Source organism: Megalops cyprinoides, chromosome 15, assembly GCF_013368585.1.
Source record: "Megalops cyprinoides isolate fMegCyp1 chromosome 15, fMegCyp1.pri, whole genome shotgun sequence".
NCBI classification, from domain to species: domain Eukaryota; kingdom Metazoa; phylum Chordata; class Actinopteri; order Elopiformes; family Megalopidae; genus Megalops; species Megalops cyprinoides.
In genome coordinates, this window is record NC_050597.1 from 8,721,966 (window position 1) to 8,749,595 (window position 27,630).

A 27,630-nucleotide genomic window follows, 5' to 3' on the forward strand; every position below is an offset into this window, starting at 1 on the left:
TAAGCATACAACCAAATCCTCGAGTATCCTGTAGTTGGGCTTGCATGCTGTACATGGGAGTGATGTCACTTTGATGCTGCCATCACATAGACTGTACCTGCTGACTCCTGTATCAGGGAGACCTGTTCCTCTTACTTTCCAATCAGACAAGCTGTGCCCTGTATTTTGTCAGTCATGGACATGGACACACCCATCTTTTCACAGTCTGCACCACCGCGCTACCAGTGAACAGATAGCGAGCTTGTGGATAAAACGGCAGCTGGCCCCGGTGGCAGTGTGTGGTAGCGAGCCAGCTCCCAGTGCGAGGCAGCCTGTGCAGACCGCGTCCTCAGCTGCTAAAGTGGCAGATTAACACAGAGTCGAGCGCCGGCCGTATAATGAGCCTCCTACGTGAGACAGAGAAGGAGGGGGGGGGGGGGGGGGGGTACTGCAGTGAGGTCGGCCCAGGGTGATTAATCCTGCACAGCCTCCCTCTGTCAGCACCACCCAAATTTCTTAACAGCCTGGACCACACGCGCCTATAATTCCACCATCAGGCTCCAGAAAGCTCTGTTCACACAGCTTGTTTTCCCAACAGATTTGTTTTTCTGCCGTCTCTTTTTTTTCAACACTAAACTTGCCCTCCCTCACTCTAACCATCTGCCACTTTCATTTCACGTGGGGCTGTACGCCTGTCACAGGGTAGGGGGCATTAATAAGAGAGCACATCGAGAGGAACGCGCTGTTCTGTGCGCGCCGAATCTAACCTGCAGAGAGAGGGAGTTGGTGTGTGTGTGTGTGTGTGTGTGTGTGTGTGCGTGTGCGTGTACGCGGGGGGGGGAGTCGAATTAGCGCTTCAAGGCGAAGCGTCGGCGTACCCTCCCGGTCACTCGGCTGTGGCGAGGAAAGGCTGATATTAACGCGGGCTGATCGCGCCTGGAGTCGCACGGGAAGCGGGGAGTAGCCGCGTCTCAGAAACGGAGCATCGCGGATCCCTTCGTCACTCCACCCGGCCGCTAATGCGTTTTGCCAGCGCGGAGACGTCGCTATGCCGACCGCCGCTCAGCTCGGCGTTGGGAAACACACCCACTGCAGAGTTACCTTACAGCGGTTCCTAACACAGCGTTTCATTGGCAGCTTCATTTTTTCTGCATTTTATCCAATTGTCGTTATTGAAATCATTTACAAAATAAACAATTAAAGAAAATGTAACAAGGTGAATTGTATCCATCATGAGCTGTAACACTCAAAAGGTTAGACATTGTTATTTGTCTTTCCTACTTAACCACTTTAGGGTCTTGCATTCAATATCATTCTGTTTCGTTATATATTTTGTTAGTGGCACTACAATCACAAAACACATCAAAATAAGGAAGAGAAGGAAGAGACATCCAAATGGTCTCCATGGGGGTGCAGTACCACAAAGCAATTATGTACAAGAGAGAGCGCAAGATCACAAGTGAGATTCATCCTGAGGTGTAGGGTGAATCATACCGTACTACAGCATGGTACAACCGAATCCTGACACCTGCATATGCCTGCAATTGTTTTGATGCTAAACCAGATCATGCATATAACAGGAATAATTCAACTCATGGGAGTAAAAAAATGTGTCAGCTGCAAGTTGTGCAATGAAACTATGCATTTTAAAGAGGTCACTCCACCGTTCCGCTGTGGAGTAGAGTACTGACGTCTTGTGTTAAGAATGAGAGTGAGGTCATTCTGTTGGGTCAAGTTTATAAGTCATTCAGCATTAGCTTCTACCTTATTTGCTGCTCACAGGTGTTTATGTAGGTATTCGTGGAGGAGGTCTGAACTCTTGCAGCGCTGTCAGTTTTAAACTGAAAGTGTCCTCAGTTCACAAAAGCATTTAGATGACTTGCAGTTCGTTACAAAATCTGTCTGGCTTTGAATGTTGTTTTTTATCATAGCTGCACTGGACTTGCTAATACTTTCTGAGCTAGGTCCAGGGAGACCTCTTTACAAAATTGATGTCCTGTTACTAGTCCAAATTAGGCTGGGCCAAGCCTACAAAGTCCTCAGAAATGAGTCAATTTAAATAAGTGTAAATAGCTAAATACTTTTTTTTTCACGTTTGAATTCCCATAAGAATGTTCTGGCAGATCTGAAGAGGTACAGAGAAATGCTAAGGCAGGGGGTGTCTGCATGGGCTTTCTGGTGAAATGTCTTGCACCAGTAAATGTGTCCTGTGACAGGCAGGTCAGCATTTGCTGACATCTTCCATTTAAAATGTCATACACAGTTACTCACAAATATCACTGAATAGTTCACTGTTACATTAAAATTGTGTTATACTCACAACACAATATCACGAAAAGCATAAGCCTTAAATGACAAAAATCCCATCTGCTATGCTGCACGCACGTGCACACGCATGCACGCACACGCGCACACACACACACGCGCGCCCACACACACACACACACACACACACACAACCTACATGTGCCTATGCCACATTCATTGTCCTTTCACCTGTGTGGCACTGTGGGAATTGGAATGTGAAAGATAACCATTGGGTGCCTGAAAGTGTTTCTGACTATTGGATTGGTTGTGCAACACACAATGAAACCTTTATGTCACATGTCAACCTTTACAATCTTTATATCAACCTTTACAGATGTCACCAACATCACATTTCTACACCAATGAGTTTGAAAGTGCCTTGTACATCACACAAACTGACAGATCACCGAAATGCAGATGCAGAATTTGTCCTCTGAAAGTACCTTTGCTTTTTGTTTTTGTTTTGATCTACTGGTATTGTATTCAATAAGGCCATGTTCACAGATTGTATTAGGAACAGGATTTATGAATCTCTAAAATGAAAAAAAAAATTACATATAGTATAGGCAGGATTTGCGTTGTAAATTTCAATGAATGTCTGTTGATGGCATAAATGTACTGTCGTTTGGTTAATATTTGTCATGTTTAAGGTTTAAGATATTCTGCTCTGTGTGATGCTTCTGTTACCAAGCATGTCAATCATGTTTCTACAGCAGCTTTAGCAATGACCTCCTCAGCATGACTCAGGATTATAAAGGGCACCATCTCAGGCAGTAATGGAAGGCTGGGGAGCCTGCCACCAAGATATTATCCAGAAAACATTTCTCTAAAGCCTCCTAAATAAATAGAAGAAACTCTACACATTTCAGTGAAATGAATGAATCATGAGTAAGTACACCAACAAGTCTGGATTTTTCCTGTCCTTATCAGGAAGTTTCTTACTCAAATGTCATATGCACAATGTACAGTGATTTTATATTCACGTTCAAAAAAGGATAATAGAGCCACAATTAATCAGAATAACACCAAAATTTGTAACCACAAATTAAAACATCTAGGGCAGAGTCATCCTGGAAAAGCAAAGAACTATTCTTAGATTTTAGCAGGCAGGTTTCAGTTTTCATTTGTCGTTGTGATTGTGATATGATTATACCATTGTAATGATCTCTTAGTTTAAAAGCCTTTTACTTAATGATACTGTTTCACTCTGTTGTACTATGCAACTAATACTACTTTAATAAAAAAAAAAAAAAAAATCTAAAAGCAACTCTGGGAAAAGATGTACAACCACAGATGTCAGATGACATGTAGAAAGATGTTGCTTTTGAGCTTTAAGAGCTGGTGAAAATTCCATATATGTAATCAGCCTTAAAGTCATAAATCACTAAATGTTCTGTGCCCTTCAGAACTAAAGAGACTCTATATATATCTCTGAGACACAGCCACTGTTATCGTACCCCACCAGATTCTGACTGAAAGGGGTATATGTTAGGCACATCAATACAGAAGAAATATGAGAGAAATATGGCAGGATCCAGAAGTCAGATATTAAAAATCAATACAGTAATCCTCCTTCAGAACATGGCATCACCTGCACCAGTGTTATTCCAGTTTATAATGCCTCCCAAATATGTCTGTCTATTACAAATGGTTCTGCTGTTTGTCAATTAATACATGCTACATGCAAGCTGAAATCGTAGCCGTTGTAGAAAATGTTTAAATCTTGAAAAAATAATTGTATCAGCAATGAGGTACAGAACAGCAAGGGATACAGCTGTGTTTGAAGTATAAACCTAAAATGGAGGAAAACAAAACACATTGCTGTATATCTCCATTTAAAAGCGTTGGGTTTGGGGATACTGGCTGATGACATGGTGGTTACTACAGCAGACCTTAATAAGGACCTCTGTTTACAACAGAAATACTGCACAAGTTTGGTACAGGAGGAAGAGAGATATTTAAATGAGCAGGGGTACACAGCATTTGGTTGCTTGGTAATGGAGAGGTGAAGAGTTCAAAGCTGACCAGAAACCTCTCTGACATTGAGAGGAAGCACATCGGAATTAAGATGGTACTGCAAACAGCCAAAACATTATTCACTGACGACTGCTTCTCTCTCCCTCTCTCTCACACTCACTCACACACACTGATACGTACGCTCACGCATACATAATTAGAGAGTAGGCCTGGGCGATAAAACGATAGCGATATGTACCGCGATAGACACTTTATCAATAGCAATACGAAAATTGTTCGATAGAATGTTCGGTAGTTTCACTTAAATGCACAGGAAAGCACATAACGAATACACAAAGTATTGGTTGCATGAACAAACCCCAAGCGTGCTCCCTCCCTGGCTCATAAACAGCCTATCATATCCCTTGATAATGGAGAGTGCTACGAGTGATACGCAAACAGCCAATAAATTAACAGGTGTGATGTTCCGTTGCATAATTGACATGTGACTCAACAACAGGAAGTGGAATGAGAAAGTTAGGGCAGACGGTGAGGAAATTGTTGATAAAAGTGGACGTTTCAGCTCGCCAGTATGGCAGTTTTTTTGTTTTTTTTTTAAAGTCAGAACACCGTTGTGTGTAAACAGTGCAGGAAAACCGTATTTTATCATCATTTTATCACCTTAGCCGCTTCCACCCTTTGGAGTACCCAACATGTCGTCAGTCACCACCTACATCTTATACATCTCAAGAAACGACCCACAGGCAGTCCACGATGGAGAGGTACTCAGCAACATTACCGTATGACAAAACATCCAAACGGTACAAGGACATAACTCATGTAGTAGCGTACTACATTGCTAAGGACATGCTACCACTCAGCGTGGTTGAAATCTCTGGCTTCGGTAAGCTTCTCAAAGTGGTTGACCCCCGCTATGTTGTCCCGGGCCGCAAGCACTTTTCAAAGACAGCATTTCCTCAACTTTATTCAGAGTGTAGGGAATCCGTAGTAAAAGAGCTGTTATCAGTCTCCTATTTTGCCACAACCTCCGACATCTGGTCGAGTCGCACATGTGAGCCGTATATTAGCTTGACTGTTCATTTCATAGACTGCGAATGGGGTGTGAAGAGTAAATGCTTGGAAACAGCATATTTTCCAGAGGACCACACGGGGAAATTTATTGCACAAGGCTTGTCTGATGCACTGGTCTCATGGGGTCTGAATGAGAACAACCAGGTGTGCATCACCTTTGACAGTGGGGCGAATATAGAGAAAGCCACTTCACTTAACAACTGGACTCGGCTGCAGTGTTTTGGCTACCGCCTGCATTCAGCTATTGGTGAGTAGCGTTGGCATTTAGTTTCATAGTCATCCACAGATAGTTTCTTGGGTTGTGTTAGCAATAATAATGTGAATATTTTCAAAGTCAATTAGAAAAACACAATTAAGACAAATAGACACACAACAAATTTGTAAGTCCTTACACTCTTAATTTCAGTAATAAAATAACTTTTTAATCATAAAACTGAAATGTTAAAAGAATATTATTTTTTAGTGCAAGGTTTCACCCTAGTACATCATCTATTATTTTATTATTACCTATTATTTCAGAATTACTTGTGTATTTTTATCACAATGATTTATAGTATTACCTTGCTGTATCTGTTCATAGTTGCTTATACTACCGATTTTCTCTCTCCTTTTTCAGGTGCAGCAGGGAAGGACAAAAGAGTGGAAAGGGCCATTGGTGTGTGTAAGAAAGTGGTGGCAGCATTTTCATATTCGTGGGGAAAAAAAAGAGAGATCTGGCAGCAGCTCAGGAACAGCTCAGTCTCCCCAAACACCAGCTTGTTACCGAGTCACCAACCAGGTGGGGCTCACGCCAGAAGATGGTGGCAAGAGTGCTAGAACAACAAAAGGCCATCGCTCAAGTCCTGGCTTCAGACAGGAAGACCCGACACCTGGTGCCAACATTGGAGGACATTCATGTCCTAGAGTCCATGCATGAAGCATGAAGTCCTCTACTAGAGTTCACAGATTCCCTCACTGAGGAGTCATACGTGACACTGTCATATGTGAAGCCTGTGCTCCAGCTGTTCAGAACGAAACTGCTGAATGTTAGTGAATGGGACACTCGGCTCACAAAAGAGTTGAAGACCAAAATCATGGCAAACCTCGATGAAAAATATGCAGACCAGGTCACTGATGACCTGCTCGACGTGGCTACCTTAGTTGATCCAAGATTCAAGGCTCAGTACATAAAGCCAGACAAGGTAGAAGCCATTAAAACAAGGGCATTGTCTGAAGTGGTGGATGATGACCGAGGCCAATCCCAGCCAGGGGCTTAAGTTGGAACAGAAGGAGCAGATGCAGAAGGAGGAGCTGCTGCTGAACCATCTCTACCGCTGGGTATGAAGAAGAAACGAAAATCTTTGGGTAGTTTCTTCAAAAAGCAAAGCCCCGATGCAGATGCCTTGCCTCTCACTGAAAGGCAAAAAGTAGAGAGCGAGCTGGAAAGGTACCTCTTGCCTCCTGATGCAGACAGTCAGTCTGCAACTTCCCACGAGTGAGCCAACTTGCAAAGAAATACTTATGCATCCTGACCACCAGCACCCCCTTTGGAAGAATTTTTAGTACAGGGGGTAATGTCATCACATGTACCAGGGCAGCGTTAAAACCAGAAAGAGTGAACCAACTTGTCTTCCTTGCTCGCAGTTTGAAAAGCCATGTATGATTGTGAGTAGTACTTGAGTTATTTTTATAACATTTTTGTGTATTGGGTAGTTATTGTGTTTTAATATAGTGTATTACATCTTGGTGTTAGGTCGCTCTACCTCAAAGTTTACTGAGTTTTAGAGGTTTTTACATCTTACAGATGTTATTGATCTACCTCAAAGTTTATGTCGATTTTCTACATTTACAAAACACTTTTACATATTTTGTAACATTTTATTTATTAAGTTCAAGAGTTTCTTTAATGTTTATTAATTGCATCTTATTGACCTTAGGTCAGTTTACCTCAAAGTTGATTTTACTTGCTTTCTTTATATAATGTGTGTCAGGGTGAGATCATTCCTTTATCCTTGTTTGTGTGTGTTTTTCATTGTTGTGTTAACATTAAAATTATTACCTGTGTGCCTTGATAAATAAAGTAGTTAAATTCAAAGTAAGGTGGTTAAATTCAACCTTTTTTTCTCCTGGTAATTATTAAACATAGGTCATTAAAATGTATCAATAATTATCGATATCGACTGAAATGAAACATTTTATCGTGGTCGCCCAGACGTATTAGAGAGGACATCTCAATGGGGTTGCTTGTGCATTCCATGGGAAACAAAGCAAATGTTTCAGGACTTCATTCACGTAAATAACTCAGTTAAAATAAAGTACTGCAGTTACTACATTCAGGAACAAAAGCTTATCCCACAAATCCTGAACTACAGCTCAGATGTAAAATGAGCACACCTGAACGTAAATGCATGCATGAGTACCAATTGGGTGGTACAGCAGAGTCGCACAATGTTTTAACAGAACATCAGAGAGCATGCTCAAAAGTAAAAGTCATAAATATTCAGTTTTTCACGGGATATATAAAATTAGCACCATAATATGTTGCCCTTTCGTTATGCATGTTAATTTTTCTATTTTAAAACAATCGTTTACTGTTCTTACATTTCACGTAAGATAACCGTCAGTTCTTGAGGATGTTCCGAAGCCAGAGGGTTAAGTCGTTTGAAATGGACTGATTTTAAGAAATTATCACTGTTCTTAAAGAAGGATTGAGACGTGAAGTGTTCAACAAAGACCGTACGTCTGCAACTGGACCTTCACAGTGAATATGTGTGGGTGTGGGCCTGTTATATTGAGGGATTTTGACGTTATTCCAGCCAAAAAAAAAAGAATTAAGAAAAGGCTTCTAAGATTTAAATAGTGGGGACTGGGTAATCTTGTTACATAAGAAGTCACTGTGTTCATTGTTCACTCATTGCTAATCCACTATCCATGTTCGTCCATCCCGCGGCAGTATACACACTTGTGGCTTGCGTGAAAGAGGAGGACTCGCTCAGACAGAAATGACAAATGAAAAGAGATGTCCGAGCATTATGCATTTTTTCTACTTAAAAAGATTCGACTTCTCGTCAGTTTATGCGTCTCACGTCGCAGCAACAAATCAGCACTGTGCCCTGCGTTGCTGACGATTCGCTGACGCCGCTTCTACCACACCGCCCGAGAGAGGAGGACCCGTAAGAGGGGGGAAAGGCTGGAGACTGGGCTCTATTCAAGGTGAAGGCGAACCCTGCAGCACGGAGATCGCAATTCTCTGACCCTGGGAGAGGTTGATGCAATGGAGGTTCCAAGCCTTGGACACAACATTAATAGCCCGACAAGCCCGTGTGAGGACATGATAAAGAATCTGAGCTTGGAGGCGATTCAGCTGTGTGACAGAGACGGTAAGGATGAGAGATTTTGAGGAACCACGTACCGGCTTTGCCACTTCATGTTTCAATTGCAGCTCTTTGCCCATATTCTCTCATTGGTTTGTGTGTAGCAATGCTTCTCTACGGGGTTGTTTAACAAGCGCTTCATAAACAAATCATATGCCATTGCTTGAAAATCTAATTTTTTTTTTTAGTGTGATGCAACAAAAAGACTTTCATGTATCTGCGAGTCAATTCTAGCTGCTTCCTTGTTTTATTTCGGAAATACCGTCATGGGGGCTCTTTCGGGTTTTGTTCATGGAGCTGTTGAAGCACGCGCCGATCAATTGCTTTAAGTGGCTCTGCACAGATTTGATTTGACTGTTAAACATTTTGCAGTTCCATTATTTTTAAGACCATACTCACTGATATATCGTCTTTCAGTGATTTAAAACATTTTTCAATAATTTCATTTTACGGCAAATGATAAAGAGGCGGTACCGTTTCAGCACCATGGACACAGACTGTAGCGGGGTACTTTCTGCCTCTGCCCATTACGAAATATTTGAACATATACCAAGATCACGCCTGTGCTCAAGTAAAATCAAGCACATGTCAGGTCTAATATTACCAATAAAAACTCCAACAACGAGAAAACTTCAGTCGCTTCTCACGTCATCTTAGAAAAGGAAAATGCGTTTACATAACAGCAGAGATCCTTAAATATTTAGCATCAAGTGACCAAGTATAGGGCAACTAGAGTACAGGAGCATTAAACTCGTGTACAGCTGTATTTTCCCAAGTTTGATTCTTATCAGTCTTAGGATGAAAACATACAAATTGACATTTAGACATTGAATTATGAGACGCTTTGAATTAATTAAGAGACTTTTTCTTGCAGGTGATCAGATGATATGCGAAAAGTAGCCTACACAAAGTGATGAATTAGCCTACATGCAAAATAAATTCCGCACTCCGTTACCACATGGTTCTTACCTCAGCAGTTACTCAGTGCCAAAGTAGTACAGGATGTACTCTTTCTATCTAAGAGCAACATAGACTGGCTATTTCAGAGAGAGCTAAATTCTCGACAACACTTAAGTGGTAATCAGCTGATCTTTACTGAAAGGCGAGTTCTAAAGATGGCTGCACCCACGTTGGTGAAACGTGCCGAGAAGCCCTGTAACCTTTCGTGTTATTAGTCATGTATGTCTCATATCTTACAACCGCAAAAGAGAATAAAAACAAGAAACAACGATCATGTTATTCAACAACAACAAAATAATAATAACAATTAACGTATCCTCTCAGTATCATACCCACCTTTATACTGTGGGCATTGGTGTAAAATTAAACCAACAACGTCACATTGCCCATAATACATATTTCTTTTATTGTTCAGAAATAATGGAAGTGTCATGCAGTTGGAGTGTCCGAGATAAGGTACTGCTTATTCTAAGCCAAAACAGTCTAGTTTTATATTTAACAAAGAACATTATCTCGGGTTATAGTAGAAAGCAGTGACCGAGAGGAACCTGATAAAATTATTTCGGTTAACATATACTACAATATGTAAACTGTAACACAGACAAGCAAAGCAGACAAGTAGAAATGCAATACTCCACATGATGGAAACTATAACAATCAAATCGCGACTTGCTTTGGAACCTCTTGCAAAGAAAAACATGTTGTAAATGATAATTGCATCTGTTTTTCTAGGGTTTTGCTTTGCAGGTGATTTTGCACATTGAATCTTTCATGATGTTGTTTTCTTTTTATTCTACAAATATTACTGTTATTGCTTTGCAATTTTCAATTTTAGAACAATGCACATTAGATTCTGGTTCATTTTGACACCTTAAATGACTGTTCCCCAAGTTACAATAATGTATTCATGTATTGTGTAAAATCCCTTTGAAGCTTCTTCTTCTTTCTCTGCCTCTATTTAAAGGCTGTAATTTTAGTAATGGTCCACATAATGAGTGCAGCATTCTGCCAGCTCTTTGTCATGTGCTGAGAGCAGGTAGGGTCGAAGCGGCCCATTCCTCACAGTGCACTGTAAGAATAGGCTGCATACCACTGACATTTCTGTGCTCACTGTATACAGTACAAAGGACTTACAGCCCACTGTTTTTTAAAGCTGTATGATATATATGATATGTATGATAATAACATACAAATGTATTTTTAAATTTTTTATTTATTTATTTTTTATCACATCATATTTTCATGGATGTGATGAAGGTAGTTATTTTCAGTTTTTTTCATTTTTGTGGAATCTGCACTTGTCAATACAATGTGGAGAGTGGTGTGATGTGGTCTCGCATCTGGTAACTTGATGACCCAGGGAATGTTTCACTGGACAGATTTTATATATGTGGGTCTTTCAGTTTTGGTTTGGTGCTTTCCCAGCACAGGTGCTGTAAGTGCAGGAGCCAGTCAATCAAGTATGTGAGGGACAAGGGAAGGAATGGTGAGAAAAGATTTAATTAAATGTAACCACGGAGAACAGAGGTGTCAGGGATGATCTGCAATGTCTGGTGCAGTTCTAACAGCCCACATAATCACTCATGCAAACAATACTGGGAGTTATAATAATAATAATAAACTTTATTTTTATAGCACCTTTCATACAAGAAATGGGTTTGACTTCTATTTGGGTTTTGACATTCTGCTGGAATTTTGTATTATCTTACCGGGTATTTTCTTTAATTTGCATGTACTGTTTGTTGTAACTGAACAATTGAGAACATTTTAGCCGAAGTCTCACCTAGGTCTGCCTGAAACATTATTTGCAAAAAGGCCTATGTTCAGATCAGAAAACAGTCAGTACAACTTTGAACCAAAACACTTCCCACCTCAGTTAAGTAAAAGACTGGATTATTTTGGTGAGAGTCATTGGACACGGGTTCCCAAGAGTTGCGTTTCTGGGGTGACAGGCATGAGGGTGTTGTAGATACAAATTGGCCTCTGTTGATGCATCTGTTGGTTTGTATGGTTTGTATTTCATTTCCTCTAAGAGTCACAATCATTCTGTACATCATGATTAAATATGGACATCTGAAGTTGGGAGATGTCTGTATGTATGCATGGTTATGACACTAATTAAATGCCTTTTGCCAGAGAGGAAACTTGTAATATGATACAAATGCATTGCTAGTTCACCTGGAGTTTGCAATACTAAGTGAGGGTATACAGGAAAAGCTGAGATATGAACAGCAATTCTCATTAATACATTATACTGTAGACCTATGCTGTGTTAGAGCTCCCAGTTTTGTTCTGCACATCAACATTTATTGCTAGAGTATGCATCCTCTCCATTCTTCTTCTTGTCTTTTCTGTGGTTAATGGCAGCTTTACCCTAGCAGTGTTTCATATAGTGCTGAAACACTGGCATTCCTTATGCATAACGGTAAGTTAAAAACAGCTTTCAGTCTTCTCATCTCAGTCATTTGTTCCTTCAGATGTTCTGCATCTTATGCTACCTGCTGTGTGGGCTTCATTTTTAAACTTGACATAATAGCACCTTTACACCAAAGACAAGAGCATTACCATCTTTTACTGTAGCAAGAGTGTGGGTTTCTGTTTCCCTGTGCAGACACACCTTGATTTGTGATTTTTACAGACTCACAGGTGTGATTTAATATTGTGTGTCATGCAATTTTATTTTAAGTATACTCCCTGTAATTTATGTATGTGTGCATGACCTTAAAGGGAGCCACAGTAACCCTTTCTATGTTGAAGGATATGCTTTATACAATGCAAAACGCATACACTAAGCAGTTCAGTAATGACATAATTAAGAAAAAGACTAAAATTATTATTTAAATAAAGTAAATGCATGACACTTTAAACATTCCTTATAGTCTCAACAGAGGAGTTTGATTCTGTCTTACATCAGCTCTCTAGATTTATGGAAAAATAAATGAGACATCTTATTAAGAGATAAATAAGACATGCACATCACCTTTTACTCATTGATATCAACCTTTTGAAACTCTTCTTCCTAAATATTTTATTGTTAAAGTGGGGGGAAAATGAATACCTACACTGCATTTACAGAGAGATATTAAAGATTGAATCATTTACCTCCAAGCACTAGAGTTAGAACATGCAGTGGTGAGTGTTTAACTCAGGGTTTTTTTGTGTGTGATTTGGCCCACTCCTCTGCGAGAGTGAAGAACTGTGGGAGTCTGACAGAGCTGTGCTTACTGCAGTGACTATGCTACGGAGAGCTTGCGGCCCAGCTGTGCAGGGAATTTGTGATGGGGCAGAGACATACACCTGCCAGGCCACATACACAGCTAACCCATCAGTGAAAGAAGGACAGCGCTGAAATGCAGACCATCAATTTCCAAATGGCGTACACTGACCTCTCGGTGTGTAACAAACGAAAAAAAAGGCTATTATACAAACAATAAATTCAATTCATCATTGTGAAATATGAGTCAGTGCTGAACATCTTTCATGTGGGCCGTGGCCCTGTGTGAGTGGCTCTGGTGAGCTGCTGTGTTGTCCATGCTAATTAGTCTGCTGTCCTTCCAGGCATGGTGCCCGATGCTGCCCCCGGGAAAGAAACCCTCTACTATGGGCTGACTTGCCTTTTCATACTGATAAATGCTCAGCAGCTCCCTACTCATAACTGCAATGGGGGTTAAAGCCCAGTAAAGGCTTGGAAAATCTCTTCAAACAGCTCAGCGAAGATGAGTGAAAGAAGTACATGCATACTTTATGTGCTTTAAAGTCCTGGTGCTGCTCTTTTAATGGCTGCTGTGCCTCACCCAGTTGGGTGCTACATATTGGCGGTGGCTGAGATGATGAGATGGTGAAGGCTGTGGCTGTGAAAGAGGCCGTGACTGTGGGATGGATGTGACCATGAGAGGGGGTGTATCTATGAAAGCGACAGTGACTGTGGGGGATGTGACCATGACACTAAAGTGACTGTTAATGGGGTGTGACTATAAGAGGGATGTAACTGTGAGAGAGGCAGTGACTGTGGGAGGGATGTGACTCTGAAAGTCTGGCATTGATGTCATAATGGATATGACTCCGGCCATTCTGGATTGCACTCTCGAGAGTTAATGCGAAATAACAGTGCAGCAGACTCAACGAAATCATTTGGTTTGCCTCTAAAAGGGCTGACGTAATAAATTCTGCTCATCCAAAAAAGTCAGGGAGTTGGGGTGAAAAAATGTGTCTGTATTTGCATGTCTTTAAGTGATGTTAGTGTAATGGCAATGTGGCCAGTCAGAGACAATAAAGGTGCCAGTGGTAGTGATTATGGCGCTGACAGTCAGCTTTATTCTGAATTTGACTCTGTCACTGTCATTTGCAGTCTGAACCCTCAGAGCGTCTCATTTAAAAACATCTTTAAAAACAATTCCTGTCAAAACATTTAATTTTGACAGAAAATCGCATAACTCTGATATTCTTAGTATATTTAAAGCTCTGCATGTCATCTCAGTAATGTTAAGAACATTGACTTTTACTAGTGGTCTGAAACCTATAGTGGTAGCTTTAACTCCCCCTTTTATAGTACCTAAACCCCCTCATTTAGTTGTTTTCTGTCTCTTAGTAGAACAATCTATAGGCCTGCTGTGTGTCAGCTGTTCAATTAAATTGTCCATAATGGGTATATATCCTTTTTTGCTCTGTAGGTCATTTAACAACGCTATCAGCAGATTAGAGGACAAAACTGCTCTCTGTATCTGTTTGATGACCTCAGCTATTGTGATACAGGTGAAGTGAATAGCTGCATCCATCAACAGACCATGGCTGATGAACTGCATAGTAAATTTAGACATAAAGAGGTACTAATAATATGTGATAATTAACAATTATCACAGGCTTGCAGTACACTGTGTTCCCTGTATTTCCAGTTTAATTAATGAGGATAAAAAATAGCACATTAATTTTTATACACAAAATACAAGTAATGAAAAATGTTAATCATTGTGTTGATGTCGTGTTCAGTTGTAATTAAGAGGAAGCCCAGTTAGTGACCACAAAAGACTACAAAACTCTAGCAGGTCAACAGCTCGTTTGCATTGTTAAATCATATAAAGATGAATGAATATTTTGAGAATTTGGATGAGATTTCTTTTACATTTTTGTAAAAGATGGAATATATCATAATGTATTTTAATATATTGATATTTAAAACATTATGATTTTTAAGCTTGGACAACTCTTGCTGTAATTTGTATCATGATACTTCAGAGAGAGGTCCTTTTGATATTTTAAAAATACTCGTACTGCTTCCTGGTCTCCATCAAATTCCACCTATGATCATTTTTCTATTATTTTCTATTTTCTCTTGTTTTGTAATCCAGTAATGTGATTTGTTCATTCCATGTCATTTTCTGAATCAGCAATACTTCTCCTATGTAAATTTTGGCAACGTTATGGGGTCAGCACTGCGAAGTATCACGATACAAATTACGACAGTTTTCCAAGCCCAATAATACAAACGACAAACAAACAAATGTATTTCAAATACATGTAATGTTAACAGAAATACTGCCCATCCCCGCAAATGCATTACTGAGTTTTTCATATGCTCAGCACTCAACTGCTGCTGTTTTAAGATAGTTTAACAGTTTAATTGTTCCAGTATGTGTACATTTATATAGGCAACATTCATGGGTTAAGTACTACTTTATGTAAAGCTGAGTGGTTAATTTTAGCATCAATTCACACACCTGTTTGTTCGCTTAATTTTGGCGGGTTTCTTCTTCCTTAGTATACTTCCGGTCTGGACAACGATAAATAAACGCCAGCGGACTCGGTATCTGACATTAATTAGTTCACGTACGTAGTTCGCTCTACGTAGCACAGCAAGGTCAGTGAAAATTAATATAATTCTTGAGGACGAATTCAGTTGCTGTCTAGCTCGATTAACGTCTAGCACATTAAAATAAAGTTTTCTGGCGTTATGTGGCGTTAATGAGCCACACCCCTATCCTTTTTAGCTACATGGCCTGGCACTGAGCCATAAAATTTAGCTAGCTAGGCTAGGTTCACAACCGTAAAATAGCTAGCTTAGCTAACGATACGTCGATGTTGTTCCATGCTTTATTGAATTATCGATCTAACTAGCTACGACTGAATCATGACTAGCTTGAGGATAGCCGTCTGTCTCTTGGGCAGCTATAACTACTAACTGCCTGAAAGTTGCAAGCTAATGTTAGCTACCATAGCTGTCGATTTTGCTCCATCAAAGCAACATGGAAACGAGCTGTAGCGTGTGTTTTAACTTGTGAATGACAAAGTCATAGGAAGGCTTTAATGGTGACTGTGGGTCTGGTCATTCATTGATGCGACTGCCACATACAAAGTGGGTTTCAATAGCTTGCAAAATTAGTCTCATTTTCAGAAATGTTACCATTTGTGATGTTACCATATGCTATGTCCTGATGAAGTCTTTAACTGAGATGATAGGTTCACATTACCCTTTCAGTTTCAAGTGATGTTATTGAATGGGTGTGAAGCGTAAGTCTGGAATTTGGGAATGAAATGAAGTCCCTGGCAATAGCACTGAACTACACACTCTTGTCACTGTTTGTTGTATTATCCAACAAGTCAGAATCCAACATTTGCTTTCTCAATTGTAAATGTTATGATACCTTTTTAAATTTTATAAACAATAAATCACATAAAAAAATTGTAGAACAAGACTGGACATGACAGAAGTCACCTGAAGAAGGGTCTGCCCTGAAAACTACACTAGCAGCACCTGTAGTGCTGTACAATGCATGCATTAATGCTTGGGCTGCAGTTGTCTGAAGTCTGAGATGGGCAGTGCTGTGCATGCTGGTGGCAGTACATTTTGGGATAACTCTACCCGCAGTTGAATGAAACAAGGGCACCTCCTCTGCCCTTGTAGCCGGGTGATGGAGTCTCATTTGGGACATTCAGTTCATTTGTGGGATTTGAGAATGGCATCCTTGTCATGCTTCCAGCCATAGTTGTTTGTGTGTGGAATAAAGATGGGCTTTGTCTGCGCCCCTCCCCCGCCCACCACTTCACGCAATCAGACTCGCTGAGGGCACTGGAGATTTAGGGTAATCGATCCCTCTGCTTCACTGCCACGCTCCTGCGGATTTCACAGAGAAATTTAAGTTCGCACATCTCACTATTTCCACGCGTTTGTCTTTTTTTAAAATCCACGATCCGTTTTTGCCACATTCATGTAAGTGAGTTTTGTTTACTTGTTGTGGACTATGGTGATGATGATGCAGTGCTATTAATTGCAAATTATACATTCCATGAGTGTGTTTGGGATTTAGGCTATCTGTGGTGCCTTCTTTTAGAAGAAAATGGTGACTCTACAATGTGTGTACCTTTTGGTAAGCTTGTAGTGAACATTGTGAACGACCTCAGCTTTCATGCACTGATATTGACTCACACTCTTGAACATTCTTTTGTTCTTGTCATCTTACCTGGAAGCCAGCTGACTTCTTTGTAGGACTGGGTTGAGAGGAAATGGCACAGATTTTTTGTGAAGGATCAGCGCTTTGCCTGTTGAATTTAAGTGGGTGGTGCTGTGGATGGATTTTTTTTGCCTGCTAAAGGGTATTGACATGTGGTATCCAGCAGATTATCTTAGTGGGAAATGTGTCTTTATCCCGTCTGTAAATTGCGATTGTGCTTAGGCCAGCGAGACTGGAGCCAACGCTGAGTGATGACATAATTGTAATTGTTCCCGAATATGTGTGCCGGACTTGTAAAACGAGCACTAAACCTCTGTCAGACAGCTGCTTGCAGCTGCTGCACAATGCCACAGTCCAATGCTGTATTCTTTCCTTTGCAATGTTAACTGCAAGGGGTCCACTCTCTCTCTCACACATTTTCGGTACCACCAGGCTTCTGAGTGTCTGTCTCCAGCCTCTCACAGCTCCCTGGTATGCCCAGATGCCCTTTTACTCACATTTTTGGTCATTGTTTGAAGCCTTTTGAATCACTTATCGTCATGTATTTAACGCAAAGATTATGCAGATGGTAGGACGAAGTGAGAATGAGTTTGTGGCGATGACAGGGATCAGTGTTGTGCAGTCATACTTGTTTTGTGTGAACCCAAAATTAACCGACAATGCTGTACACCTAACATTACTACAGTTATGAGCATCACATGAGGCTGCACAGTTCTGTACTGAGTGAAAAGATGCATATCCCTTAAGTTTATCAATTTAAAAATGTTGACCATTAGTTTTTTTCTTCTGGTTCAGCAAAATATCTGTTTTCTTGAAACAAAGGTGTAGATTAATTTGATAGTGGAGTATGGGTATGAGGTTATCAGGAAAGGCAAGAATCTGAGGAATGGGAAGAATCTAATTATCTTTTTTCTTGTGGTTTTGCTGTGTTTTACTAAAATACAGTTCACCTCAACTGCAGCTCTGGCAGCACATTAAGCTGGCTGTGCCTCTCTCAGCCCAGGCATTAGGGCCTAGTCTGTGAATGTCAGAAGATGAAACTTTCAAAGTGGCCATGACCTGGGATTTCAGCCCAGTGACAGTCACACGGTGGGGGCTGAAGTGTGCTGTGTATTAAACAGCCTCATTTTCCAGGGAGAATAAAGTGGTGACATCTTAACCATGGTTTTGGAAGGAGGTCCAAGGCACGTATGACCTAATTAATATGCCAGCATCCCATATTTCAGTATTCAAGCACATATGCTCTTATGAGTAATTGGCTAATCCATTAGCAGCACTCATCCCTGGTCTCTCTGTGCTAATGGGCAGCAGGGACATTGACTCATAGGAAAGATGTGTAAAATGTGTTTTGTCCTTGTTTTTATTTGGCATAGAAACATTTTGTGCCGCTATTTACGGGTCAAATGTTCTCAGGTCATATGGACTGCTTACACAACTTGATATTGGCCTTTGTTTTCCTGTGATTTGATTCCAGAGATTCAGGACAAACACTCTTGCCGGGGGACCATATTTATAAGCTCATTCTGGTGGTGTAATTTTAATGCCTCTGGTTCCAGGTTAATTAAGGAGAATTAGTGTAAACGGCTCTGGCAAATCTCAGTCAGCGTTTCCTCAGAGGGCTCTGCTGAGTGTTAAAAATGGCAGACTGGGCTTTGTTTCACTTTAGCCAACTCATCAGGCATATTGCGGCTAGTGCATTTAGATGCATTGGCGGGTGTACACAGAAACGCACTGAAACGGGATTACTGTATATTGTTGGAAATAGCTGTGTGGTACATGCATTTGTTTGGTTTATGTTGTTTTTACTACTGATTGTGAGTATTCTGGTGCATGGCACTGGCCCAGGCCTCCTGTGTGCCTAGCTAGTCAGGGCATGGGGCAGAAGGGGGTCACATATCCTGTCTGAGATTGCCGCCAGCGTGGAAGTCATAACTGAGGAAGAGCATATCTCTTTTCCACATGCCCAGACAGAAAGCCACAAAGATGTGGATCTTGGCAGGACGTTGTTTGCGGTCTTTTGTTGCCATGGAAACCACTGCTAACTCCTTTTTTACCACAAGGTGTTTCTCACAAAGGCATAGAGTGAGAGCTCCTTTGCAGGCTATGCAGAGGCAGCATACACCGGCCTGACCCTGTCCCTGACTCTGGCACTGTTTGAATTGTAGGCGTATGTGCTCAACAAGATAGAAATTACTCTTCCATATGAGTTTCTGAATGCACCCCAGGCGGCTGCAAAATAATTTGGCCAACCGTCCTGTGTGGTGACACCCAGCTCAATTCAGTTTGGCATTTCTTCTGAGATGATCAGGTTTTACACCTGTGGAACAATGTGACTGAACTTTCCTTTGTGTGATATGCCCTCCTCACCAGTGGGTGATTTTTGAAGTGTTAAAAATTACAGTTGCCTTCTCTTCTAGTCAGTGGTGGCTGTAACAGCACCCTCTTCTATTGACATGTGACTTTATCACTTCCCTGCAGTCACCTAGCTCGGTGTATGTGGCGGGCCGATTTTTACCATACAGGTAGGAATTTATCAGTAAAGTGGTAGAACAACCCACAACCCAAAAATCACGTACACTGTTTGCACTGTTTATATGTTGTTATGTATTATATACTGCTTACAAATTTATAAGTTTTCACAAGTGCACTTTCTATTTTTCTGTGTAAATTTTTTACACTGTACACACTTAGAAAGTGCATGTCAGATCACATATCCCTGGAAAAAAGAATTAAAACCCCCATGGACATCCCAAGAAACACTTGGGGATTTTATGAAATGGGTTTGGGCTAATGTCAGGAACCTTTATTGGCTTTATTGACTGCTGTCAGTCCTCTGTAGAATGATTACTAATAATGCAATTAAGTAATTAGTGTGTAAGTAACGTGTCTGCATGTAGCTCTGGTTAAGGGTGTTTGCTAAATACAGAAATGGCCTTATAATAAAGATCATACATGGAAAAGAAAAACACATGGGGGTTGGGGGGGGGGGGGGGGGGGTTGGAGGGGTTGCTTCTGTTTTGATACCTTAAAATAAACCATTCTGTGACAGAGTTTAGGAAAACAACATTTCTGAAAAGATGAAAAAGAAAAGGTTTTTATTTGTGCGGTACAAGAAAAGCTGACCTAGTTTCTAGAACAGCTTCATTAATGGCAACCCCCTGCTTCTCATTCAGGATTTGAGGTGGACACATCATGGGTCTTTGCGTTCCCATTGTCCATTGAGCGGTGCGCATTATCAGATATTTCCAAGTGCTCGTTCTGCGCTCGGTAAAAACAGGACCTGTATTGTTCCAGTGCCAAGTGGGTGTACGCGTAGTGCTACCCCAATCCCCGTACTCCACTGCACTAAACAGCTTTCTGCAATAGTATGTAATGACTTGCCACAATAAAAAAAGAAAGCTTGTCGAAAAATCCTCTTAATGTCGAGCTTGCGACATGCAAGTAAGCTAGAGTGGACTTTTTTGGAGCTGACTAAACCCGCCCACTAACAATATTGCGTTTCTAAAGAAAATCAACATGCTGCCTAGCTGGAGTTAAGCGTTGTTAAAGACACTTTCTGGCTGTGCTGTTTTTCGGGATAAACACTCCTGCTTCTCCTTTTTCTCAATTAGGCTTGGGGCCAGTCTGCTGTCATATTTAGGGTTGGCCAACATAATTTTGGCTTAGGTAAATTTTCCTAAAAATCTACTCTAGATTGGTAGGTACCTCAGTGGAATATGAGAAATAATTAATTCTTAACACATTTCTTGTTGCAGTTATTGAGCGGGCTTCGCAAAAAGTGAACACAAGTTGTGGTGGCATTGAAGCAGTTTCAATGGGTATCATATCCAGCTGTAGTTTTCACAAATCATGAAATTGCTGTAAGTGCTACCAGTAGATTGATAGATCCATTCTTGAGTAGTGCTGTTTTATTGCAGGTAATACCAAGTCGTAAATCTGTAGTATGTAGCTTTCCTTTCACTGAAAGTGCTATAAAAATAACAGGTTTCCTATCTCTTCCGGTCCAATCTGTCCTCCCTTCTACACAGGAAATAAGTCTCTGGACAGCGGGATCGCGGAAATGGAGGAGCTTCCTGTTCCCCGGAACATTAAAATAAGCAACATCACGTGCGACTCCTTCAAGATCTCCTGGGACATGGACCCCAAGTCCAGGGAGCGCATCACCCACTACTTCATCGACCTCAACAAGAAAGAAAACAAGAACTCCAACAAGTTCAAACACAAGGCAAGTCAGCACAGCGCGCGGTGCACTCGGGGGGAGAATGAGTCTCCGCGCCGCGGGAGGCGACTATCCCAGGATCCCCTGCTGCTGCAGATCCACTAGCGCCACTATTCCTGTAAACCCGTAACCTCGCAGGAACCCTACCTCCGCCATGATAAAATGGAATAAATTGGTTTTTCCAACGTAATCTCTGCTAACAGAAATCTTCCAGTGGTCTTTCAGGCTGTCATTTTCAATCATCTTTTGTGTGGGGAAACTCAAATGCCTTATTTTAGATGCCCGTTACTGTTCCATTGTTGATTTTTGTCACAGCTTGCAGGCCTAATGCTGGGCATAAACATCTTCCCTCTGTGGTACACAGCAGCATGTCAAATAAGCAGCGCTAGACAGTTAGACGTTTTCCCACCTTTACCTGCCCGGTGGAAGCAACTGTATGCATGCGGGATGCTGAGACTTACAGCTAGTGATGGCCAGCGCACTATCGGCCTGGTACAGTTTACTGCACGAACTAGTGGTGGGGAAAGTGAGGTCCCAAAATGGGTGGAGCTGTTGTGCCATTAGTGTCTCACTGATCTGAACCATACACAGTGGTTCTGTTGAGAGCAGAGTTTTTTTTTGACTGGTACATATGAGTCCATGATTGACAGCACATAGCAGCTCCACTCACTGTGGGATTCATGAAGCCTCACTCTCTCTGCCCTAGTGGGAACTGCTCTGGTGTAGCTAACCTACAGCTCAGGCCGTCAGTGGAAACACAGCTATGAGCGGCCCTTTCACTTTCTTCCAGGATGTGCCCACGAAGCTGGTCGCTAAGGCCGTCCCCCTCCCCATGACCGTGAAAGGCCACTGGTTCCTGAGCCCGCGCACCGAGTACACCGTGGCCGTGCAGACGGCTTCCAAACAGAGGGACGGGGACTACGCTGTGTCAGAGTGGAGTGAGATCATCGAGTTCTGCACCGCAGGTGAGAGGGCTGGCAGAGGCCCCAGTGTTGACCACGCACATCAGAGCAAACGACCTACCGTAAAACTTCTATTAGTAGCTCCCGCAATTTATTTGCTGTAACTGCAAAACAGCACCGATGTCTGTTTCAGCAAAGCCCTTGTTGGAGACCAGTGCTTATAATATTAAAGTGACACCTCAATTTACACCTCACTGGAAAAAAAGAAGTAAATTATCACTGTGCCATTTACTGCAAAGGCGTTACATTAGATAATACATTGTAAAGGCTATAAAATATATATTCATTTATCAAGTCATTCAACAGAATTACTAGTAAAAGCTTACAGAAATATGCACTTTGAAGTTTATTGTAACTCAGTTATTTAAAACACTGCTCCCTGACTGAACAGGAATGAAATTATTTTACTTATCTACCCTAAACTAGCTCAATTTGTCACAATAAACATACAAGGTTTTCATTTACCCAGCTTCTGACTGAATCCAGAGTATTTGTTTTCCAATGTTTTCCATTATTTGGTTTATTATTATGATGCATTACCTGGCTTTTTTAAAGACTTGCTGTCTAAAGGAGGCTTTATAGTAGATGGTATGATAATGCATGGAGGCTGTATGTATGTATGTTTCACGTTTGATCGTGGTGTAAGGTACACTTAATGGATGTTCACACTGGATGCTGGGTTGAAAATCTGCCTCAGTGCCTTAGATACGGTGTCCTCCCTCATTATATACTAATGCCCCCCATCTGTTCACTTCCAGATTACTCGACTGTCCATCTCACTCAGCTGTTAGAGAAGGCAGAGGTGATAGCCGGCAGGATGCTCAAATTTTCTGTCTTCTATCGCAACCAGCACAAAGAATACTTTGATCAAGCCAGGTAGGCTCTCGTGTGGTTTAATGTTTTTTTTTTTTTTTTTGATTTTTGGAATTTATTTGATTTTGACAGTATAAGCTAATATGTTAATCAGGCAATGAAGATGTTCTGAATTTTTGTCACTTCACACTTTTTTTACTGTAATGAGCTTTCGTGCAGTTTTGGCAAAGAATCGGAATCAACCCAGTGTGAACACACAGAAACACATTTACTTGCGGTATCAAGCTGACATTTGGAGCTGATCTGGGAACAGAATGCTGGACCCACTCACAGCATCACTAGCTTTTAAATCACGCGCAGGTTAAAACTCACTAGTCTATATGGTATTATTACACACATCTTGCTTGCTAGCTGCATATGCAGTGGTCAGGATTGCTTTGTCTCAACTGAATTGTAGAAAATATAGCGAAACTAAAAAAAACTAATTTAAACATAGAAAATGAGAAATTACAGCTTGCCAGCTTTATCACACATTATGTGATAAATATGTTGTGGTTTGATATTTAAAATGCCGTTCTGATGCTCTGATGGAGCAGCAACTCTGTGCCTTGTTTACATCATTTTAGCAGCAGTTAATGCTCAGAGTGATTAAGTCAGGATGACTCATCTCTGTCTGCCCACAGTCTTTACAATTTGTATGAGAGAGTGCCACTGTTATCCCACATGAGGAGCTGTGTTGAAGCACTGTCTTGATCAGACCTGTTAGTGTGTAATTAACAGTGTAATTAACAGAGGGAGACGGACTGATAAACCTTCCCCTCTGCTGCTATTCAGCTAATTACAGACCTATGCAAATCAGCCGATTAAGCGTAAAAAATAGAAGCATTTCTAGGGGAGGATGTTCGTAATTTGACTGAAATGAAAGGATACTGCGTTTGTGCTTTTGTAAAAGAGATCTTGGCACTGCATGCACGGTGCCTGGTGGTAAAGCACCCTTTGCAACGAAACAAATGGCTCCAGCTCGTAAGTCACCTGGAAAAAGCTCTTAATTCACTCGCAGATGCAGCTGTCAGCAAATTACCTTCCCTGAAGATGTTGCGCTTTCAGCCAAGGGAGCGAGCGCGTTTCTGAAGATGATTAAATCACGCAGGCGTCGGTCAGCTCGGGAGGTGAACGGGTTGTTGTGAGCGCGCAGAGGAGAGCTTCGCGGTGGACGCTGCAGACGTGCTGCAGTGAAACCTGAGAGGGTGAGGCGAGCGTGTTCCTGCGGCAGACCCTGCTCCGTGGCGTCCCTGCCCCCGCGCATCCCTGCCCCTGCGCTGCTGTTTGCCGGGGCAGGACGTTGCTCAGAGTGGGGCCGGTCATATCTGGTATCCGATCGCCAGACTGCTTTCTGTCGGAGCTGTCACTTTCTGTTAGCGGCACGCTCACTCCTCAAACGTCGGGCTCTGGTGCAGACGTCGTGGAGGTTTTTTCCTCTTGTGCTCGGCTGAGTTTGTTTTGTATTTGTTCAGTGTACAGCAGATGTAGGTACACCGGTAGGGCTATATGAAACTGGCCCCATCTCCTTGACAGGAAGGTTCATGTTTTACAGAAGATGCAGTGAATATAAGTCTGCTGGCTTTGCTATCCGAAGTGGGCCTGTGTGAGATAAGATGATACAGCTGTAATTTCAAATAATGGTCCACTGTGTCAGCAAGACACTTTGGCTGGACACAGCTTTGATAAAATTACCAAACCAAACTTGCATTCATCAAGCACACTGTGCCTATTTGCCAGGTTCCCTTTATTTATATTGAAGTGCAGCAGATCTGGCAATACCTCACCATCTACCCAGTGAAAATACTACGCAGTAGTAATTCAGCAAAATGTTCAATAACACTCATGGAGCTGTTTCTCATACTTCTCCATTCAGTAGCAGATCAAAGAGATCACCCGCCTGTCTATCCAACTGCCACTTTACTCTAGTGTGGGGATATAATTCGAGTGGCTGCACCTAAAACAGGGACAATGAAGCACAGTATTTCTGCATCTGCAAATAATTTGTCACACTGCTTTGAGAAAATTCAGCAGTAGCATTGACACTCTCGGCCTCTGAAGCTGTGAAATTTGCCTAGCGATGTGCAGTTATATGAACACTCAGCTCTCACACGTTCACTCTTCTCAGGGAGGCTCAGAGCAACAGGATGCTGCCGTCAGTGAAGGACAACAGCGGCAGCCACGGCTCGCCCATCAGCGGCAAGCTGGAGGGCATCTTCTTCAGCTGCAACACGGAGTTCAACACGGGCAAGCCCCCCCAGGACTCCCCCTACGGCCGTTACCGCTTTGAGGTCGGCGCCGAGGTGCTCTTCAACCCAAAGACCAACCTCTACTTCGGGGACTTCTACTGCATGTACACGGCCTACCACTACGTCATCCTAGTGCTGGCTCCCCAGGGCTCTCCGGGGGACCAGTTCTGCAAGCAGAGGCTGCCAGCGCTGGACATCGCCAACAACAGGTTCCTGACCTGCACCCAGGGGGAGGACGGCCGGCTGGCCTTCCACCACGCCCAGGACGTCATCCTGGAGGTCATCTACACCGACCCCGTGGACCTGGCCCTGGGGACTGTGGCCGAGATCAGCGGCCACCAGCTCATGAGCCTGTCCACGGTCAACGCCAAGAAGGACCCCAGCTGCAAGACCTGCAACATCAGCTCAGGGCGCTAACACGCCCCCATCCCATCCCCCCCGGCCCCGCCACACACACATACACACATACAACATTCCAAAAAACCTCCCCCGCACAAATCGTCCAACCCCTTTAATGTTCTGTTTAGTATTAAGCATCCTCCGCATGAGCTTTTTACCAAACCAGTGGTCTTTTCCTCTGACCAGTTCTAATACCCTCATGTTCGGTCCGCCTGTCCCCAGGTTTCTGTTCTGTTGTTTTGTTTCCTTTCCGGAGGGTATTTGTGAACATGTAGCTAAGTCAAACAGTGCCCCCCCCCCCCCGCTGTGATGCTTACAGCAGGCCTTTCATCAGATCTTACCGCTGTGATGTGATTCTTTTGCCAAAGGTAACAAAAAAAGAGCAAAAATGCTGTAGAAGAGCAATGATAACAGCTTCTAAAAAGCATTCTAAATGCAAACTAGCCATCTCATAACTGATTCTAATTACTGGAAAACATAAATAAGCATGATTAGGTTGTACCTGCAGCATGAATTTAATATGGAAATCCTAGAAATGTGATCACATCCACCTTAATGTTTGCAGTGTCACATGTTATTTATTAACAGGAACCATATACTGTGTTACGACATAATAAATGTGATAGAAAAAATATTTATTTTTACTCTTGTAAAAAAAAAAATGCATAAACCAGAGTGCACAATATGAGGAATTTTGATTAGAGCACTGAATGCAATTTGGGAAAGTGACATTTTCAGTAAAAGGAAAAATCACACATGGAATTGCAATAATAACTTGCACTATGCCAACATTCACAAGCTAGAAAAATACAGTATATATCGGAGGCTGTGTATAACTCAGAATGTGCGGTAACAAGCTTAATATTCAATTTCCACTACATCTGTAGCACAGTTTAAGATTTGAAATTGATTTACATGCAGAAACCTTTTGCAAGATTGTAACTGATGTTTGCACTCATACGTTTTACAGTTTTCCATGAGAAGAATTCAATTTCTGGCTGTTTGAAATGACATACCTGTCAGCCAGAATTGTACTACGATTTAGCATAACGCACATTCCGCTACAGAATTTGACAGTACATGTTACACCAGAGAACAATGCAGTGGAAAACAACCCGTGTTCACACGATCATTAACACATTACTCACATTCCAGGATAAAAACAAGTGTAAGAATAAAAATATTATCGTAATGTAGAAGTCTACAAAATGGTATGTGCTGATCAAAGAGTCTTCAGCTTTATGGTATTGTTTTGTTGAGGGAACTCTTGGGGCACACCCCTTTCACTCATTTGAACTCGTTTCACACAAGGGAGATAGCACTGGTAACTCCTCAGTGATTTAGCTATGCTCTCCTGTGGGTCATAAGCGGTATACTGAGCTGTGTCTCGATTTTACTTTTCACTGCTAGACAGAAAAAAATGTTATTACTGCACTTCAGAATGACAGATTAAAACTTCATATCATATCTGTGAAAATGCATGTATATATTTTTTACTTTGGCTTAAAAAAACTGAGTAAAGTGCCATATCTTAGCATAGAAGTGAATATTGTCACTTCTTTTGATTTACATTTTAATTCCATTCCAATTTTCATTTAATTCCCCCCACCAAATCGCATTATACATTGTAGGTACATTAGTTTTCATGGTGAATGTTGCATCTTTAACCAGAAACCACAAGAGAGGTTTGAATTGTTGTTGCTTAGCAACAGTTGGGATAGCTTGCCTTCTATTCATTTTGTCAACCAAGGTGATTGTAACTAAAGTGCATCGTAGTGTCAACATGGCACAAGTCCAGGATGAAAATCTTTCAGTTAAAGTGTCTGAGTACAGTAGTTCTTTTAAAAAATAGAAAAA

The 27,630-nt window shown here is 41.7% G+C and overlaps 1 protein-coding gene across 1 annotated transcript; it reads left to right on the plus strand.

The window, feature by feature from the left end:
• The first annotated feature begins 8,228 nt into the window (after positions 1-8,228).
• Positions 8,229-27,624, plus strand: LOC118789800 (phytanoyl-CoA hydroxylase-interacting protein-like). Its single transcript, XM_036546444.1, has 5 exons — positions 8,229-8,693; positions 21,121-21,317; positions 22,102-22,276; positions 23,032-23,149; positions 25,254-27,624. Exons 1-5 carry the CDS (start codon positions 8,588-8,590, stop codon positions 25,789-25,791), a joined length of 1,134 nt encoding a protein of 377 aa, XP_036402337.1. The 5' UTR covers positions 8,229-8,587; the 3' UTR covers positions 25,792-27,624.
• Positions 27,625-27,630: the final 6 nt, after the last annotated feature.